The following is a 19048-nucleotide window of genomic DNA, read 5'->3' on the forward strand; positions in this document are numbered from 1 at the left end:
TCCACTGATATTCTTCTTTTCCTTTAAATACGTGTCTTTTCCCCTGATTAATCTCACCCCATTCTGACTGCTCTCTTGTTTGGAGTGATGAAGATAGATATCAGAGATGGCACTTGATCAGGGCCAGGAACACTGGGTAGGATTTGAGTTGGCAGAAATAAAATGGAAGGGTGTGTGTGAGGGAAGAGGGTGGTGGTGGAAAGAGAGTCTGGTCAGAGGCGATGGCACGAGCCTTGCTATGTTTGGCAAAAATGCATAGCCATGGATGGAGAGAGGCAAATGTCTGTATCTGGTTAGGGCAGGAGACGTATTAAAATCACTAGGGGAGTGGCATCAGGCCTATGCCCCTAACTACTTCGTTAAGAGCCATTGTTTAAAATTCCCTATGCTGAGCCCTATAGAGCCACTGGACTAGCTATACCACAGAGCAAGTTCTGTCCCTGGAGGAAGATGACTCAGGACTGTGACAACCGGTCTTTTCCTCTCCTAACCTAGAACTTACTGTGATTCAGTTTGTGAGGAGAAAGGCTTGGTAGAGCTAGACATCCAATTAAATGTTCTTGGGAGATTGCCTTCCCTCTTTTCCTACCAGCTAGATAGTTTCCTCCCTCCTTCCTTCCCTCCCTCCCTCCCTCCTTCCCCCTCCCTGTCCCCACCCGCCTCCACTAAAATACAGTTAGGAAGAAAGAGGTATCAACCATGAGATCCTCTGGTGCACAGGTGTGAGATGGCAAATAGGCTTTGTGCCCTAGAATTAATCAGTGTCTCTCATTCACTTACTCTAGCTCAGAAGTTGATTTATCTTCTGATCTTAAAATGCTGAGTCTGGTGGGACTTAGAAAAGTTTCTCTCTTGCCACTCCTAACACAAAGCAAAAACAAATCCCCAACAGACTTATAAGCATGTAACATCAATATGAGTCCAGAGCCCTGAAGCAAGTGTTGCCTGACCTTCAGGAAACTGCTCTCCCCACTGGGTTCACGTAAGACCCCCTCCGCCAAAATGCCCGCCCTCCCTGCTGCCCACCCCAGAAAACCGTGCCCCTCAGGAATCAGATGCTGAGATATAGTACAAAAACGGTTTTTATTTCAAAATGCAAAGTGGTAGTCACTGTAATAATAATAATAATAATAACAACAATAATAATATAAAAAGCATTTCTCCTCCGTTCACCCTAGTGCAAAATGCTGGATGCAGTCAGAGAGCTGGAAGGTTTTGGACATGTCATCCTTCTGCAATGCTGCACAGCAGCAAAACTCAATCCCAAACGCCTTTTGGTGGATCCACGTGGTAGTTCAGTTCTAAAGTCAGTAGCTTCTCAGAAGTCCAAACAGCACGAGACGCCCACTCGAGCCTGACCCTCGCGCTCGGCCTCACTCTCCTCTCCCTGTGTGTCTCTCTCCTCGTCCCTCCGCCGGCCCCCAGGGTTCCTACGAGGCGTGCAGCCGGTTGGTCGCGGCCCGGCAGCCCTGGACGGCCTCCAGCTGCTTGCTTTTCTCCAGCAGGGCCCGCGCCCGGAGGGCCTTTCGCTCCCTGGCGGCCTGCAGCTCGGCCACCGCTGCCTCCTGCTCCCGCAGGCGGCCGGCGGCCGTGAAGGGGCTGCACAAAGTCTCCATGAGGCCGAGCACGGCGCCGAAGAGCGCCAGCACGCCGCCCAGCACGTACAGCCTCACCAGCTTCCGGCTGGGCTTCTGCGCCACCAGCTCCTTGGCCAGAGGAATCAGCTCCTGGACCGTTTCCATCTCGGCTCCGGGCTCTCGGGGTGGGAGTGATCTGCGGGAGAAGCGGAGCAGAAAAGGGGGCTTTTAGCCACCGAAAGACGGATGCATCTTCCCGAGCAGCCCTCGCTCGGCTCTCTCGGGGTAGGCCTGCAGAGAGGGGAGCCCACCCGGGACCCCGCGCCCCGCCACGCTCTTCCCTGCCGGGCTCACCTAGGGGGCGTCGAGCGAGCGTCAGGCAGCGCAAGCCGGGTCGGCGATCACGGTGTGCGTGGGTCCAGAGGCTCTGCGTTCTCCTCCTCCTTCTCCGACTTCTCTTCTCCTTCCTCGGTAGCCGCGGGTCTTCCGGATGGAGATTCCGCAACTGACACCTGGTCAGCGCCCCGGGGCCACTTATATGTTTTTCTCCGAGCCCCGCCTCCTGGGCTCCTTGGGCTGGGGCCCGTGCTGCACCGGCCAGAGAGTGGAGGGGGCGGGAAGAGGAGGGAGGGGGAGGAGTGGTGCAAGGACCTTGGGGGAGTCAGCCACGAGCTGTGCACGTCGCCCCGGCCATGTGAGCCCGGGGTGCGGGGGAGGGCGGGCCTGGATGTACAAGGGTGAGGACCCAGAGCCCAGGGAGGTATCCACGTCCATTTCTGACCTCTTTCTTAGTCGTGTGGGTGGGTCACAGCTTCCCTCGTCCGGGGCAGCCTGGAAGGACCCCCTTATAAGGACACCTGGGGTTCTACCTAACTGAAAAATTAGTTTTTATTCAGGAGGTTTGTCGTCTTCCCACACGTATAGGGATCCGAAGTAGAAGGCAAGGGGGAAGGATCCGGGTAATGATCAGAGCGGGTCTCCAGGCTCTGCATAATGCAGTTTGTGTTTATACTGTTTATTTCTGGTCTGACTGGTTTTATTTATAGGTGCTTGCATTGCTAGGGTCACTTGATAGATAACTATTCATTGAGGGTGCCCTTTATGCACAGATGGGGGCGTGTGTGTTTGTGTGTGTGTGTGTGTGTGTGTGTGTGTGATGTCAGTCTCTGTGCCTGTAGGTGTTTGTATCTGTACTTTTGTGTATCAGGGAACTGCCATTAAATCCAAACTGTCCCCACTCCCACTTGAGAAGTGAAGTTGGGGGCTAGGGAGAGGTGAACATGGAAGGGGGGCCGTTGGTAAAAGTTTGTCTGCTGGTCTGAACCGCAAATATTTCATACTTTCCTCAATAATTATATGCCACGTCCCTGGATCTGGGGGGCAATGCCACCAAAGCATCTCCACCTAGCATAGAAACAGTTTAGGGGCAGAAGGGAGAGTAGGCGGCTTGGGTAAGAAGCTAAAGAGTAGAGAGTACTCTAGGAAGCATGAGGAGGGTTGGGTTAATTTCCACTAGGATTAAACTTCATCACCTTTGCGGCAGGTGTTCTGGTTTAGCTTTGGTATCCATACACCAGTTAGTTAGCAAGTAGGGGAAAGGAGAGACATTGGGCTAAAAGCACTTCAAGCAGAGAAAGGGAGAGGGCAAAGAGAGGAGGGGGAAATTGGACTGGCCAGAAAATTGCAAAAGGCAGTGATGCAATCTTGCAACAGCAAAGTCAGTCAGGCTGAGCCTTGAGGGGAGGGACCAGGAAACGGCTGTTGCAGGGCTCACGTATTTGGGTCATTGGAAATTTTAGCAGTAATCTTTCTTTGGGGTCTGAGGCAATTTCCTAGACAATTCAGTTTAAAACTGCAACAATTACGTCTACCCTTCACCTTGGCTATTAGTAGTTCAGTTAGCAGGATTTGTGTGTGCAGATTGTGCAAGGATACCTAAAGAGCTTATTTGAAATTCTACATTTTAATATGTACACAAGCAGTCAAGGTGACAAAGAGCCAAATAGGGATGTTTCCTGGAGGCTTGTGTCCCCTGCTTATTATTCTTTTCACCTCGTGAGGCAGGAAAATTCTGTAACAAGGGGGGATGAATATCAGTCTTGGCATTTTCTTCGAATCTTCCTTATAATTTTGGAGAAGCCTCTAATAACCGGCGGAAATGATCTGTGAGCTTTCCCAAGATCTGTGTGAGTTTCAAATACTACGGCATCTGACTGAGTGTATGCTGTACACCTTAATACCAGGGCTTTCACGTGGTTTCTGCTCTGAAGGTGAGTCAGCCCTTTGGAGCTTTGGACCCAAAGCTCCGAAATGGACTGTTCAGTGAGCATTTCTAGTATTTCTGTAACTTAGAGACGCAAACCGCATGTCTCCCAACGTCAGCAGACTGTAATTTATCTGGGGTTCCCCTTTCTTGTGATTTGCTGTGGTACAGCACGTCACCATCTCAGATGGGTTCCCTTCTTTCCCTCTCTGAGAATCCAACTTTGACCACTGCCCCCAGGCCCTACCAGCTTGCTGGCCAGGGCTGGGCAGAGAGGGTGGCCAGTGCCATAGATTGGGGTCACTGGTGGATTTGGTGTTCCTTGTTTAGGTGGTAGCTGGAGCTGAGTGTGAGATGGTGGGAATAGAAGGCTGAGGAATCCAGTGTCACCACATGCCTAGGAATTTCTGACATAGCTCCTCTGTCTGGGTGGGAAAGAGTACCCAGTTTCTAGGGTAGCGGTTTGGCCAGGGCTTGGGAAACTAAGCATGTGATTTGACTGCGTTGTTGTCTCTTTAGAGACGTAAAGCCTTGTGTTGCATCACGCAGGTCAGACATAGGGTATAGCAGTCAAGGTCATACCAGTTGTAGGGTGACCAACCATCCCAGTTTGCCTAGGGCTGAGGGGTTTCTCCAAGATACAGGACTTACAGTGCCAAAACTGGAACCATTCCGGGCAAACTACAGCCTATGAGTCTATCCCAACGTTAATTCCTGCCATTTCTAGGAAGGCAGAAGTGGTCAGTTTAAAATTTGTTTATTTTGCTTGCCAAATCCCTTTCTCCCAAACATTAAAACATTCAGAACTATCAGCTGAAGAAGCAATCACAAAGGGGCAACATATGGTCCAAGGAGTCAGTACAGAAGAGGGATAGAGCTATCCCAACAACCGTGCTTAGGGGTCTGAAGGAACACGGGACAGACATCTTTTGGATGGTTGGTTGTGTATGACCCTCAATTATAGTATTATTATTTTGTTACTAGCTTGCTGCCTATCAAAGTCACTGCCCAATTCCTGAGGTTCCAGGAGGCTGGAGGATGGGGATCATCACAGGAGATACGATAAAACTATTTGTGTATCTTATACTCCAATTTTTTCAGTCCTTGAGTTACTTTCATTTCACGTAAATTAGTTTTGGAGAGAAGGTTCTTATCTCTGAAATATCAATGGATGATTTTTAAATCTACATGACTAACATTTATCTTCCTCTGATCTTGTACATTAGAGTTCAAGTGTCCTGACATTTCTGTGTGGATATCCTGCTTTTAACACAAGCCTGCCGCACTTGAAACAAGACTCCCCACTTTCTCTGCACTCTTCCAAATGGAGTCACCTTCTCAATATTCTTATTTCTAGCGGTGGCACTCCATTTTGCCTGTTCTCTGGGTTTGAAATATTGTGACATTTTCTTTTAGAGGTCTTCCCTGATCTCTTTATCACATCATTCCCTGCCCAATGCCCTGCTTTATTTTCCTTCATAGCCCTTCGTACCTGGCTTACATTGATGTAATTATTGGTTTGCTTTTGTGTTGTCTTCCACACCCACCTGAGGCTAACCTTTATGAGGGCCTGAACTTTATTTTATTCTTCACTGCATCCCCAGGACCCAGTATAATCCTTGGCACATAGCAGGTCCTTAATAGGTAACTATGGGATTAATGAATGTCTTCCCCATTGGACTGGCAGGGGATAGACTATGTTTATTAAGTTTGCATGCAGTCAGACTTTTAGTGGATACCCAAGAAGCGTTCAGGATTTATTTATGTGGTTTTTTTTTTTTGACAGATTTTTTTGTTTTATGTTTTTGCCTTTAGTCCTTTCGTCTCTAATCCATCTCAAGCACTACCACCAAATAAATCTTCCTAAAATTAAATTTTTATTCTTAATTGCCTTTTTCAAAGCCCAGATGATTTCTCATTGCCCACATGGTGAACTTTTGGATTCTGCATGTTAAATTTACTTGATCAATGTTCTTGGATCCAGGACCTCTATCATCTGATCTTCGCTACTCATCAAACTTCAGATACCATTCTTCTCCAACAAGGATCCTTTGTTCCACAGATGGGTTTCATACAGCCCAAGAAACAATTCCTTCTCATTGCTGCCGCCTCACCTTTGACCCCCCTCTTCCTCCTACCCGAAAAGCTCTTCTCTTCTGCTCTCTCTTCCTCCTTTCAGGTCATGTGCTCCAAGAAGCCCCCACTGCCTGTGCCAGCACACTCTGCTCTTTCCTTTCTGTGAATTCCAGCTGCCTTTGTGGCTGGGACCGCACAGGTTGGCACTGCATTATGTATGGTTTTATACAGCGCTCTCATTGTGTCCTGTGCGCTTGCCCTGTCTCTGCAGAAGACAAGGTCTTTGTACCTTTCACGGTGCTAACGTATAATAGGGGTCCAATCAGTGCTAATTACATTGACCTAAAAGTCAGAACTGGGATAAAGATTACAAAATGGTCAGTTAAGACTCTCTTGGGAGGTTATTTTAGGCACAGTGGCTTGTCCTTGGCTCAGAGCCTTGGGCTTGAAATTGCCCAAGACCTGGCAACTTGGCTCGATCCTCTCCACTCTGGCTTCCTCACCTTTTACTTACATTCCCAGCTTCGTGTCTGACATTGCAGCGACTGGCTTACTCTTCGGAATCCCTCCTGCCTGATCCCGGGACCCCAGGGCCTTGACAAATCAATATCAAGGGATAGACCCTTCACAGACATTTTGCTTTTGTCCCTCACAGCTTCTGGCCAAGCAGAGCCACTAGCTGCTGGAGCGGGCGGCATGGGCTGGGAGCAGTGGCACGGTGCTGCTCACATAGCGCAAGCCCAGTACTGTCCTTCACAAGTTTGAATCAGTGCAAGGAACTTCCTTCAAGCTCAAGTGCTAGCTGGACTTAAGAGTATGGGGCTCTGGAGTCAAAGAGACTTGGGTTCCTTCAAGTCCTGGCTCCTCTTGCCAGGGTCTGACCTTGGACGAGTGACTTAACGTCTGTAGCCTCCATTTCCTCATCTGTAAAGTGAGGATGATGTTAACACCTACTAAGGGGTGTGGTGAGTACTGAGCTAGGGCACAATGAAGGGCTTAGTGGTCTGGCACCAGTGAAGCAGTTGATTCAGTTATTATTTGGTTATGCTTCAGTTGTCTTTGCCTCCTGCACCATGTCAGCAATTCCCGTGGTCCTTTATCCTAGCCCAAGACATTTGCATTCCCTAGGTGGTATCGGCAGCAATAAGGTCCAGAGTCTTTGTTGAAGCCAGCTGTGTGTCTGATACTATGTCATGTGTAGCTATAAAAAAAGCAGAATACAAAGTTCTCCTTGCCCTCAAGTAGCTCATAGTCAAGTAGAGGACACAAACATTAAATAAGTTGTGTCAATATACTGAATACTAGGATAAGCACAATCATAGAACTATATACCAGGTAAACAGATAGAATGAGAAATGTATTGATTCAGTTTGGGGAGGAGGTGGTCAAAGAAGGCCTAAGAGTGGATGATGTCTGAGCAGCTTAGGGTATTAAAGGATGGATAGTGTTCACTGATTCTGGGAGGGAAAGGAGGGGTTCAGGGTTGAGGATTCAGGAATGAGAGAGGACTTCACATGAAAAGGGGAGGATGCATGAGAATACATTGCATGGTCCAAGAGAAGGTAGGCAAGATTGGTGTTAGAGCATAAAGGATGGGTTTGGGAAATGGCAGGAAGTGAGGAGGAAGTAGTATTCAGGAGGCAGGTAATGAACAATTCTGTAAATGATCACGACATATGCCATGCCTAGGAACTGTTGACCACTCCCTTCTAGAAATACATTCTCCTTGGCTTCCATGATATCAGATTCTCTTAGTTTTCCTGCTATCCTATTATGGACACTCCTTAGTTCTTTTTCTCACTTTTGCTTTTTATCTAAGCTCTAAATGTCAGCATTTCTGAGGACTAAGTCCTGAAGCCTCTTTTCTTATTCTGCATACTCTCTTTAGCTAATTTAGTTTACTCCCAGGCCTTCCATTACTGCCTCTATGTAAATGACATACAAATCTGAGCTCTAGACCTGTGTGTCTCCCTGCCTAGTCTACATTTCCATTTGGATATCTTGCAGGTATCAAACTTACCATGTCTAAAGCCACATTCAATATTTCTACCCCATAAACTTGCACGATTATCTTTCTTAGTCTAAGCTTTGCTGTTTACCTAGTGGCTCAGATCCTAAGCCTGGGAGCCATCCTTTGCTCCCCTCTCTCTCTCACCTCTTATATGCAAACAGGTACCAAGACTTGTCATTCTACCTCTTAAGTATCTCTTGATATTTTTTGCTTTCTATCCCCTCTGCCATCCTCCTAGTCAAAGCCCCCGTCATCTCACCTGGACTATTACTGGTCTCACAGCTGATCTCTCTGCTTTGGGTCTTGACCCACCCAATCCAGTCCAGTCCAATCCAGTGCAATCTGAAAAAAAAAAAAAAAAAAAAAAGCAAAACGTGTCACTCTTCTCCTTATAACCCTTCAATGGATCCCCACATTGCCCTTTGGATTATGTCCCAGATTCTTAGCATGGCTTGTAAGCTCACCCATGATCTTGTTCTTGTCTATTTTCCCAGTTTCATTATATGTATAATTTCCCTCAACCTTTGCTCTCTAGGTGCCAGCCACACTGTTGTGTTCTTTCACAGCTTCAGATCCTTCCTCATGCTGTTCTCTCCCCTTGGAACACTTTCTTCATTTTTTCCTTTGACCTGGTGAACTCTTATTTATCCTTCAAGGGTCACTATCCTCTCACTTCCTTAGGGAGTCCTTCCCTACTGCTTAGATGAGGCTAGTTCTCTTTGCTACACATGTCCACACAGTCACCTCATTTTCCCTTTCATAATTATCATCTATCTCCATTGCAGAGCTGTAAACTCTATGAGGGCAGGAACTACCTCTGTCAAAGAAGGTACACATATTCTGTCTTGCCTTGAGCCCTACTCCAAACCTACTGAATCAGAAATTCTGGATGCAGGACTAGCTGTGTTTTTAAAAGTCCTGTAGGTCATTCTGACACATGCTAAAGTTTGAGAACCACTGGCTAAGGCTAATCTTTGAACTGGGGAAAGGACAACAGCCCTGAAGACTTGAAAAACACTGGGGATCTTTAAGCAAGGAGGAAGGAGAGTAGGGATTTTGGATAGGAGGTCAACTTCCTGCCAGATCCTTCCTCTTTCCTGAATAATCATTTTCTCCTTTATTATAGTATCCCTCAGCATACAAAACACACTCTAATATCTGTGTCTTAAAAAACCTAGTCCATGACCCCAAACCACTATCCCGCTTCTGCCAGCATTCTTTGCTACTCTTCATAACTGAAACTGTTTATTAACAGTTGGCTACAATCACTGTATTTATTTCATCATCAGCCATTCATTCTTTTACCCACTCCCATCTGGCTCCCATTAGCACCACCCCAACAAGATCCAATGGGATGCTTATTAACTGAACTGAATTTTAGTATTCAACAGATAGAACCATTTCTTCCTTCTAGAAACACTTTTTTCCTTTTTGCTTCAGGGACACTGCACTCTCTTGTTTTTCATCGTACTGCATTATTTTATTCTTCTTAGCTCTTCTTCATTACACCTTTCTCCTCTATCAATCAGTGGTTCTCAGCCTTGAATGTCCATTAGAATAACTGGGGAGCTTTTAAAATTTCTGAAGACCAGGCTGCACTCTAGACCAATTAAATCAGAAATCTCTCCAAGCAGGACCCAGGCATTAGTAATATTTAAAGCTCTAAAGGTGATTCCAATGTTCAGCCAAGATTGAGAATCGCTACCCTTAATATTGGGGTACCCTAGGGCCCTACCAACATTATTTTCTTAGATCAGTGGTTCTCAGCTCTGGCTCCACTTTAGAATCATCCTGGGAACTTATAAAAACTACCACTGCCTGGGAGTTCCCCAAGATGAATTGATTCTGAATTCCTGGGGTGATTCTAATGTGTAGCCAGAATTGTGAACCACTTCATAGATGATTTCCTATAGTTCCATGGATTGAGACTCAGTGCTTTCCTATAGAACTTTCTGCACTGATGGAAATGTTCTGTATCTGCGCTGTCCAAGATGGTAGCCACTAGCTTCTTGTGGCTGTTGAACACTTGAAATGTGACTAAAGTGTCTAATAAACTGAATGTTTAATTTTATTTAATTTTAATTAATCTAAATTTAAATGAAATAACCTTATAAGTGTGGCTAATGTCTAGCATATTGGACAGCACAGCACTATATGTTAATGACTCTGAAATATATTCCTCTCTCCTGAGCTCCAGGATTACATATTTAGCTGTCTAATAGGTATCTCTCCTTGGATATCTAATAGAGTGTCTTTAACTTAATACGTAAAAATGAAATTCCTGATTTTCTTCTTCAAAATTTGTTCCTCTCCTAGTCTTCCCAATCTTGGTAAAATGTTACCACTTCAATTGCTAAAGTCCCAAACATGGAAACCATCTTTTATTCCCTTCTTTTCCTCATCTTTGTCAGCCAATTTTCAGCAAGTCCCATTTGTTCTACTTCCAAATATATAATTTGACTCTGTCTTTTCACCTCCAGTGCCTCCATCCTGGGCCAAGCTGCCATTATCGCTCACATAGAGCAGTCAAAGCTAGAAGTCATTGCATCCTTAATACATGCTTTCTAAGACCGTTGTATGTATTAGCTTGTTAATCCTACAAATAACTCTACAGAATAGGTAAACTACTGTCTCCATTTTGCTTAAGTAATGTGCTTTGGATCACCCAGCTAGTCAGTGGCAGAAATGGGACTCAAAACTAGATTGTCTGATTCTAGGGTCCATATTCTTAACCATTCACTTTTCTGTCTCTCTGACTGTCTATAAGGCCCCATGCCAGTGGTTCTTCATCCTGGCTGCAAGTTGGAATCATCCAAGGAACCTTAAAAAATACCAGTTTCACAACCCCATCTCAGACCAGTTAATTCTCTTGGGGGTCAGGCCTGGGCATCAGAAATTAAAAAAAAAAAAATCAGGGAATCCTCCTACATAACCAATGTTTAAAACCACTTCCTGTCTGAGACCAGGCCCCTGCCCACATGTCCCACCCATTTCAGCTCCCACCTCAATCATACTATTCCTGTCCCTTCTTCCTACCTCTAGAAGAAGCTAAGCTCTTTCCTGCCACAGGACCTTTGCACTTGCTCATTCGTTGCCTGGAACACCCTTTTCAGGTATCTCCTAGGACTTGAGTAAAACTTCAGAGGTTCTAATCCCTGAAAAGATTGAATGCTCTAAATCATAAAGATCAGTGCAGAAATAAATGAAGTAGAAATGAAGAAAACAATAGCAAAGATCAATAAAACTAAAAGCTGATTCTTTGAGAACATAAACAAAATTGATAAACCTTTAGCCAGACTCATCAAGAAAAAAAGGGAGAGGACTCAAATCAGTAAAATTAGAAATTAGAACAGAGAAGATACAACTGACATCATAGAAATACAAAGGATCATAAGAGACTACTACAAGCAACTATATGCCAATAAAATGGACAACCTGGATGAAATGGACAAATTCTTAGAAAAGTACAACCTTCTGAGACTGAACCAAGAAGAAATAGAAAATATGAACAGACCAATCACAAGTAATGAAATTGAAACTGTGATTTAAAATCTTCCAACAAACAAAAGTCCATGACCAGATGGTTTCATAGGTGAATTCTATCAAACATTTAGAGAAGAGCAAACACCTATCCTTCTCAAAATCTTCCAAAAAATTGCAGAGAGTGGAACACTCCCAGACTCATTCTATGAGGCTACCATCACCCTGATACCAAAACCAGGCAAAGACATCACAAAAAATAAAGTTACAGGCCAATATCACTGATGCAAATATCCTCTACAAAATACTAGCAAACAGAATCCAACAACACATTAAAAGGATCACACACCATGATCAAGTGGGATTTATTCCAGGGATGTAAGGATTCTTCAATATATGCAAACCAATCAATGTGATACACCATACTAATAAATTAAAGAATAAAAACCATCTGATCATCTCAGTATATGCAGAAAAAGCTTTTGACAAAATTCAACACCCATTTATGATAAAAACTCTCCAGAAAGTGGGCATAGAGGGAACTTACCTCAGCATAAGAAAGGCCATATATGACAAACCCACAGCACACATTATTCTCAGTGGTGAAAAACTGAAAGCATTTCCTCTAAGATCAGGAACAAGACAAGGGTGTCCACTCTTGCACTCTTATTCAACATAGTTTTGGAAGTGCTAGCCATGACAATTAGAGAAGAAAAAGAAATAAAAGGAATCCAAATTGGAAAAGAAGAAGTAAAACATTCACTGTTTCAGATGACATGATACTATACATAGAGAATCCTAAAGATGCCACCAGAAAACTACTAGAGCTAATAAATGAATTTGGTAAAGTTACAGGATACAAAATTAACACACAGAAATCTCTTGCATTCTTATATATTAATAAAGAAAGGGCAGAAAGAGAAATTCAGGAAAAAATTCCACTTACCATTGCAACAAAAAGAATAAAATACCTAGGAATAAACCTAATTAAGGAGGCAAAAGACCTGTACTCAGAAAACTATAAAACACTGATGAAAGAAATCAAAGATGACATAAAGAGATGGAGCGATATACCATGTTCTTGGATTGGAAGAATCAATATTGTGAAAATGACTGTATTACCCAAAGCAATCTACAGATTCAGTGCAATCCCTATCAAACTACCAATGGCATTTTGTACAGAATTAAAACAAAATTTTTACAATTTGTGTGGAAACACAAAAGACCCCGAATAGCCAAAGAAATCTTGAGAAAGAAAAAAGGAGCTGGAGGAATCAGGCTCCCTGACTTCAGACTATACTACAAAGCGACAGTAATCAAGACAGTATGGTACTGGCACAAAAAACAGAAATATAGGTCAATGGAACAGGATAGAAAGCCCAGAGATAAACCCACGCACCTATGGTCACCTATCTATGACAAAGGAGGCAAAAATATACAATGGAGAAAAGACAGCCTCTTCAATAAGTGGTGCAGGGAAAACTGGACAGCTACATGCAAAAGTATGAAATTAGAAAACTCCCTAATACCATACACAAATATAAACTCAAAATGGATTAAAGACCTAAATGTAAGACCAGACACTATAAAACTCTCAGAGGAAAACATAGGCAGAACACTCTTTGACATAAACCACAGCAACATCTTTTTTGACCGACCTCCTAGAGTAATGGAAACAAAAACAAAAATAAACAAATGGGACCTAATTAAACTTCAAAGCTTTTGCACAGCAAAGGAGACCATAAGACAAAAAAACAACCCTCAGAATGGGAGAAAATATTTGCAAATGAAGCAACTGACAAAGGATTAAACTCCAAAATATACAAGCAGTTCATATAGCTCAATATCAGAAAAAACAAACAAACAAACAAAAATCTTCTGCCCAATCCCCAAATGGGCAGAAGACCTAAATAGACATTTCTCCAAAGACATACAGATGGCCAACAAACACATAAAAAGATGCTCAATATCACGAATTATTAGAGAAATGCAAATCAAAACTATAATTAGGTACCACCTCACACTGTTCAGAATAGCCATCATCGAAAAATCTACAAACAATAAATGCTGGAGAGGGTGTGGAGAAAAGGGAACCCTATTGCACTCTGGGTGGGAATGTAAATTGAGCAGCCACTATGGAGAACAGTATGGAGGTTCCTTAAAAAACTAAAAATAGAACTACCATAGGACCCAGCAATCCCATTACTGGGCATATACCCAGAGAAAACCGTAATTCAAAAAAACACATGCACCCCAATGTTCATAGCAGCATTATTTACAATAGCCAGGACATGGAAGCAACCTAAATGTCCATGGACAGAGAAATGGATAAACAAGATGTGGTATATATATATATATATATATATATATATATATATATATATATATAATGGAATATTACTCAGCCATAAAAAGGAATGAAATTGGATCATTTTTAGAGATGTGGATGGACCTAGACAGTGTCATACAGAGTGAAGTAAGTCAGAAAGAGAAAAGAAAATATCATATAATAATGCGTATATGTGGAATCTAGAAAGATGGTATAGATGATCTTAGTTGCAAAGCAGAAATAGAGACACAGACGTAGAGAACAAATGTATGGATACCAAGGGGGAAAGGGGTGGGGTGGGAGAAATTGGGAGGCTGGGATTGACACATATACATTATTGATACTATGTATAAAATGGACCACTGATGGGAACATGCTGTATAGCACAGGGAACTCACCTAGTGCCCTGTGGTAACCTAAATGGGAAGGAAGTCCAAAAAGGAGGGGATATCTGTATGTGTATGGCTGATTCATTTTATTGTGCAATGGAGGCTAACACAACATTGTAAAACAACCATACTCAATAAAAGTTAATTTTAAAAAAAGATTGGGGCTTCCCTGGTGGCGCAGTGGTTGAGAATCCGCCTGCCGATGCAGGGGACACGGGTTCGTGCCCTGGTCCGGGAAGATCCCACATGCCGCGGAGCGGCTGGGCCCGTGAGCCATGGCCGCTGAGCCTGCGCGTCTGGAGCCTTTGCTCCGCAACGGGAGAGACCACAATACAGAGAGGCCCACGTACTGTAAAAAAAAAAAAAAAAAAAAAGTCTAATCTGCCCTAGTAAATCAAAATAAAAACGGTATTAAACTTTAAAATATGTGTAAGGGAGACATACAGCATTCTAATTCTGCCCAAGGTGTCTATTGCCATTTCTTTAAAGTATATTAGATATAAAATTTTTCAGAAGAAATTTTGTTGCCTCTCCTTTGCTGGTGCCTTAAATACATGTTTAGGCTGCCTTGTAATGTTCAGCCCTAAATCTCTCAGGCTCATCCTAAGGGTCACCTCCTCAGAGAGAATTCTCTTACCCATCCTTTCTAAAGTGGTACTCCCAACATCCTGAGACCCCCATCTATCATGTAATCCTGGTTTTTAAAAATATTTCATACAAATCATTGAAAGCTGTAATTGTCAGAGTTAGTTTCTAGTTTACTTCTTTATTGTTTGTCTCCTCCATAAAGTCAGGGTCTATCTAGTCTGTTTTGTTTGCTGCTGTATTTTTTTGTCCTAACCTAGCAAAATGCCTGGTATAAAATATATGTTCAGTAATTATTTCTGAAATGAAAGAATGAATGAATGCAGGCTGATGTATGGCAAGTAGCAATGAGTAGATAAATTGTAAGGTAGATGGGCAAGCTTGGGTTGTTACCCTGTAAATGGCTATCTTCATGGGGTGAGATGGGAGAAGTGAGTTCACAGAAAGGGAGATCTCCTGACTGGTTGCTCCCCAGGAGGGAGGACCCTGGTTCCAGCAACCTGGGGAAGGCTTAGAGCTAAGGAGGGAGATGGCAGCAGGAACAGGCTATGATGCTGGATGGATTCTGGAGGCCGCGGAAGCTAGTATTTATTGTTAGGTTGTAATTTCCCTGTGTCACCTTCAAACTTTCAGTAAAATTTCTCAAGCTCAGCAGTTATGTCTTTTGTTCTTAGGAGAATGGAGAAAAGATCATACATTTGTGTTTGGGGCCAAAATAGGCTGGAGAGATCCAGGGGCAGCATGGAGAAATGGTAAAAAGGAAGCTAGGATTGTTTGAGGACAAGCAGCTACTGAAATGAATTTGCATTGTCTATTAGCATCTCCTTAGAATTCTCAGAATTAGCGTTATTCACATAATAGAGGAAAGAGTGACTTGGATGGCTAAAGAAGTTGAGGTCACTCTGGTTGTATAGTTAATGAATTGTTTGGCAATTATGTGTTTAATGTCTGTGTTCCATGAGACAATAGTCTCCCTCTGGACAGGGATGTATCTGACTTGTTTACTACTGGGTCAGTGGATGCCTGGCATTGGGTGGGTGCTCAGTAAATATTTATTTTGTGAATGAACGGTTTGGGATGTTTTTGAGTTTCTTGGTCAGAAGTCAGAAGGGTTTGCTGAGATGTGAGGAGAAACTGGAAGAAAAGCCCAGGCTCTGAGGATGAGGACCAGGCAGAAGCTGTGGGTGGAGGGGTGTCAATGTGCAGGCTGATTTGCTGGGAGGATTCAGACCTAAGCTCGGGCCTCAAGGACAACTGGAGGGAGAACAGGTCCTGTCAGAGACCCAGGCAGAAAGGCCAGAAAAGCAGCAGACCAGATACACCGAGGGGTATAAATGAGAGAAGCCCCTCTCAGTGCTCCTGCCAGCTCCTGGGACACTGCTGATGTCCAATGAATGGACTTAGACAAGCAGATACACCTATAGACCCATTTGGCTGTGGGACAGGGTTCTTAGTGTGCCAGGTTTGGCCCTCATTGGCCAAGGGTTGGGATGGGCCTGAAACTCCTAGCAGGACACATTTTCATTGGCAGCACAAGGACAGGCAAGGACCGACAGACCTTTTGCTACACTTCTCCCGATTATCTGGGAGTGACCAAGAATCCTTGAGTCATGTTTAGGAATTCTTGCTTCCCAAGACTCTCTCTCCATTTGTGCCCTCCTCTCCCCTGGACCCACAGTTACCCCTTCCTCACCTCTCAGCCTTCTAAAAGCTGGGGCTTGAACATCTTGAGGACCTGGATCCATGACCTACCCCAGAAGTATTTCAGTTCCAAACACCAGAAGTACAGCCAGTTTGATTCCTGGCCTTTCTGTCCCCAAGTACCAGCCATTGTAGATGGGACTGGGAGCACAGCCTTGGAAGTCTGCTCATCAGTGGGTTAACTCATCATGAATTTTCTCAGGTTCTAATTCTTAAGGGAAAAAAAAGGTATTTCTTTTTCTGGACGATTTTCTGTCTATGTTGTCTTGAGAGGGAGTTATAGGTATCAACTCATGGCTGTATAGTATCAACTCATGGCATCATATTCTTTGAACACTTTTTGGCAGATTTCTCCTTGCCCCAAGGATTCATGCTAATAAATCAATATGTGTTTATTGAGCACGTATGTATGTGCAGACAGTGGGTGATGCACTCATTAGCAGATAAAAAGAGTGGCCAAAAGTTGCCCTGTCTTCAAGGAGTTTGCAATCCAGGTTTGGGAGCAAATCACAAAATAACTAAATGTTGAATAGCTGTAAGTGTGTAAATTTGAGGTAGAAGGGATCTATAAGACAGAACAGAACTGGTTGTTACTTGAATTGTATCGGTAAGGTCTGCTGATGGAGTTTGGGAATAATTTACAGAAAATAAGAGAGAAGCCATCACCTATCCAGGAATCTGATCTGAGTCTTGGATTTAGCATTTACCCAAGCACACAAGGGTGGAAAGGGTGGTGTAGACAGTCAGAGCCAGATGAATGAAGCCTAAGTGTGGTCAAGGGAATGAAATGGCAGGATCAGAGCACTTGTGCGAAGTGGAGCTGTGTGAATTAGGGCCAAAAAGACAGCTTTTTTTTCAGCCGGACTCCAAGAGCCAGACTGTGGACTCTGGACTTTAACCTGGAGATGATGGAGAGTGTATAGGTCAAAGTACTTGCCAAATCCAACTTTGCAAATGGAGTGCTAAGCCAAAATTTACAAGATGAAATGCAATAGGAAAAAGTGCAAAGGCATGTGTGTCCTTCTGTGTGTGTGCATTTGTGAGTACACGCATGTCAAGAATAGCACAAATTCAGGACACCATCAACCTATTTTAATGGCATTTGGCTTGACAAAGATCGAGGTATTAATGTATCTGTAAACTCAATATGAGTCCTTGATGTGATTTGGCTGGGAAAAGCCTCCTGCACATCAGGCTGCTGCAGTAAGGACCAGAGTCATACTCTTTTCTTCCCCCAAGTCCTCGAGGAGGACTACTTTGCTGAAGTGAGCCAATATCCATACAGGAGCATCCTGAGCTCTTTCCTGTGAGAGAGTTTTATTCTCATGTGCTAATTCCACCCAGGTTTTTCTTGGGCACTTCACTTTCTCAGATCACTGTGCAGCACTCAGAGTTTACTGAGCCACTTGAGATGACACCTTCAAAAGTTGTCAGGGTGAAAAAGTATCGATGTACAACCAGGTGGCCAAGTATTTGTCTGGGACTGAAGCGTGTCCTGGGAAATCGAACTTTCAGGGCGAAAGCGAGAAGAGCCCCAGTGAACTAGGCTGGTTGGTCACCTTACAACATACCAGAATCTTCTCCTTGAAGATTTGCTCTCACCACCAGTGGTTTTTCTCTTAAAGACTGGACTGGTGTATACGTCTCATAGATATTTACCCTCTGGTACAACCTGCAGAGATCTCACTGTGTTGAAGGTTTTCCATGAGGCAATCTTGTGATGCTTTAGGCTTTGCAAATCTAAAACAATCACTATGGGCATTTTTCCTACCAGTATCCTTGAGCAGTCATATTCTACACATTATCCTATCACGAAATGTTTTTTTTTAATGAAAAATAAATTCTCTCAATTTTGGAAGGCCAAATGTTGTAGTGGAAAGAGCATGGACTTTGGAAGCTTAAATATCTGCTGTTGGATTCTGGTTTCACCATATACTAGTTGTGGTGGACAATGCTATGTGTTCACAAAGTCCTACTTCATTTTCCTCTTTTGGGCATGTAGAAAGGTCATTTAGGAGCCCTCTGAGTAGATCTGCCCAGTAGGTTGTAAGCAGCATGACTGTGAACCCTGGAGTAACTGGGGAGAGTTCCTCCGTGCCCCTATAACCTTGCTGCCGAGGCCACTAAGACTATGTGTCCTGGCTGGTGTGGACGTAGGATGGCGAAAGTCCCTGAGTGACTGTGTGGAACAGAGGACCTCTTGCCTCACCATTGTTCTTCATCGTACTCTGTGCAAGCAACAAATAAACATTTGTCGGTTGTGTTAAGCTGCTGAGATTTTGCGGTTAGTTTATTACTGCAGCCTAGCCTAGCCTAACTTGACTAAAACGCTAGTTCTGTGTCTTCATCACTTCAGGCTGCTCTAACAAAATGCCATGGTTGGGTGGCTTAAGCAACAAGACATTCATTTTCACAGCTCTGAAGGCTAGAATTCCAAGATCAAGGTGCCAGTAGTTTGGGTTCCTGGTGAGAACTGGCTTCCTGGCTTGCAGATCAGATCACTGCCTTCTGGCTGAGTTCTCACATGGTGGAGACAGAGTCCTGGTGTCTCTTCCTCTTCTTATAAGGGCACTAATTCCATTATGAGGGTTCTACCTACATGACCTCATCTAAACCTGATTATCTCCCAAGGCCCAC

At 43.8% G+C, this 19048-nt stretch overlaps 2 protein-coding genes across 8 annotated transcripts in view; one reads left to right on the forward strand and one right to left on the reverse strand.

Annotated features, from left to right (window-relative positions):
* Window positions 1-19048, forward strand: part of LAMB3 (laminin subunit beta 3) — a 126132-nt gene that overhangs the window by 58412 nt on the left and 48672 nt on the right. Inside the window, exon 1 of one of the 7 annotated variants that reach the window (XM_067032386.1) lies at window positions 1347-2092. The exons of 2 other annotated variants lie outside the window; for them this stretch is intronic. The gene's annotated coding sequence lies outside the window, so the exon portion shown is untranslated. Of the gene's footprint in view, window positions 1-1346; window positions 2093-19048 lie in introns of those variants that run through there. 4 more of the 7 variants (XM_059040973.2, XM_067032396.1, XM_059040976.2 and 1 more) reach the window with 4 other exon arrangements.
* Window positions 1065-2176, reverse strand: G0S2 (G0/G1 switch 2). The gene is made up of 2 exons (XM_059041283.2): window positions 1932-2176; window positions 1065-1773 (listed from the first exon to the last, which is right to left on the reverse strand). The coding sequence occupies exon 2, from the start codon at window positions 1740-1742 to the stop codon at window positions 1431-1433; it is 312 nt and encodes a 103-aa protein (XP_058897266.1). The 5' UTR covers window positions 1743-1773; window positions 1932-2176; the 3' UTR covers window positions 1065-1430.

The sequence above is a fragment of the Kogia breviceps genome, chromosome 1 (assembly GCF_026419965.1).
Source record: "Kogia breviceps isolate mKogBre1 chromosome 1, mKogBre1 haplotype 1, whole genome shotgun sequence".
Classification (NCBI taxonomy): domain Eukaryota; kingdom Metazoa; phylum Chordata; class Mammalia; order Artiodactyla; family Physeteridae; genus Kogia; species Kogia breviceps.

Excerpts from the sequence above, each read along its gene's own strand:
- G0S2 (XM_059041283.2), bottom strand. The coding sequence starts at position 1,742 with ATGGAAACGGTCCAGGAGCTGATTCCTCTGGCCAAGGAGCTGGTGGCG.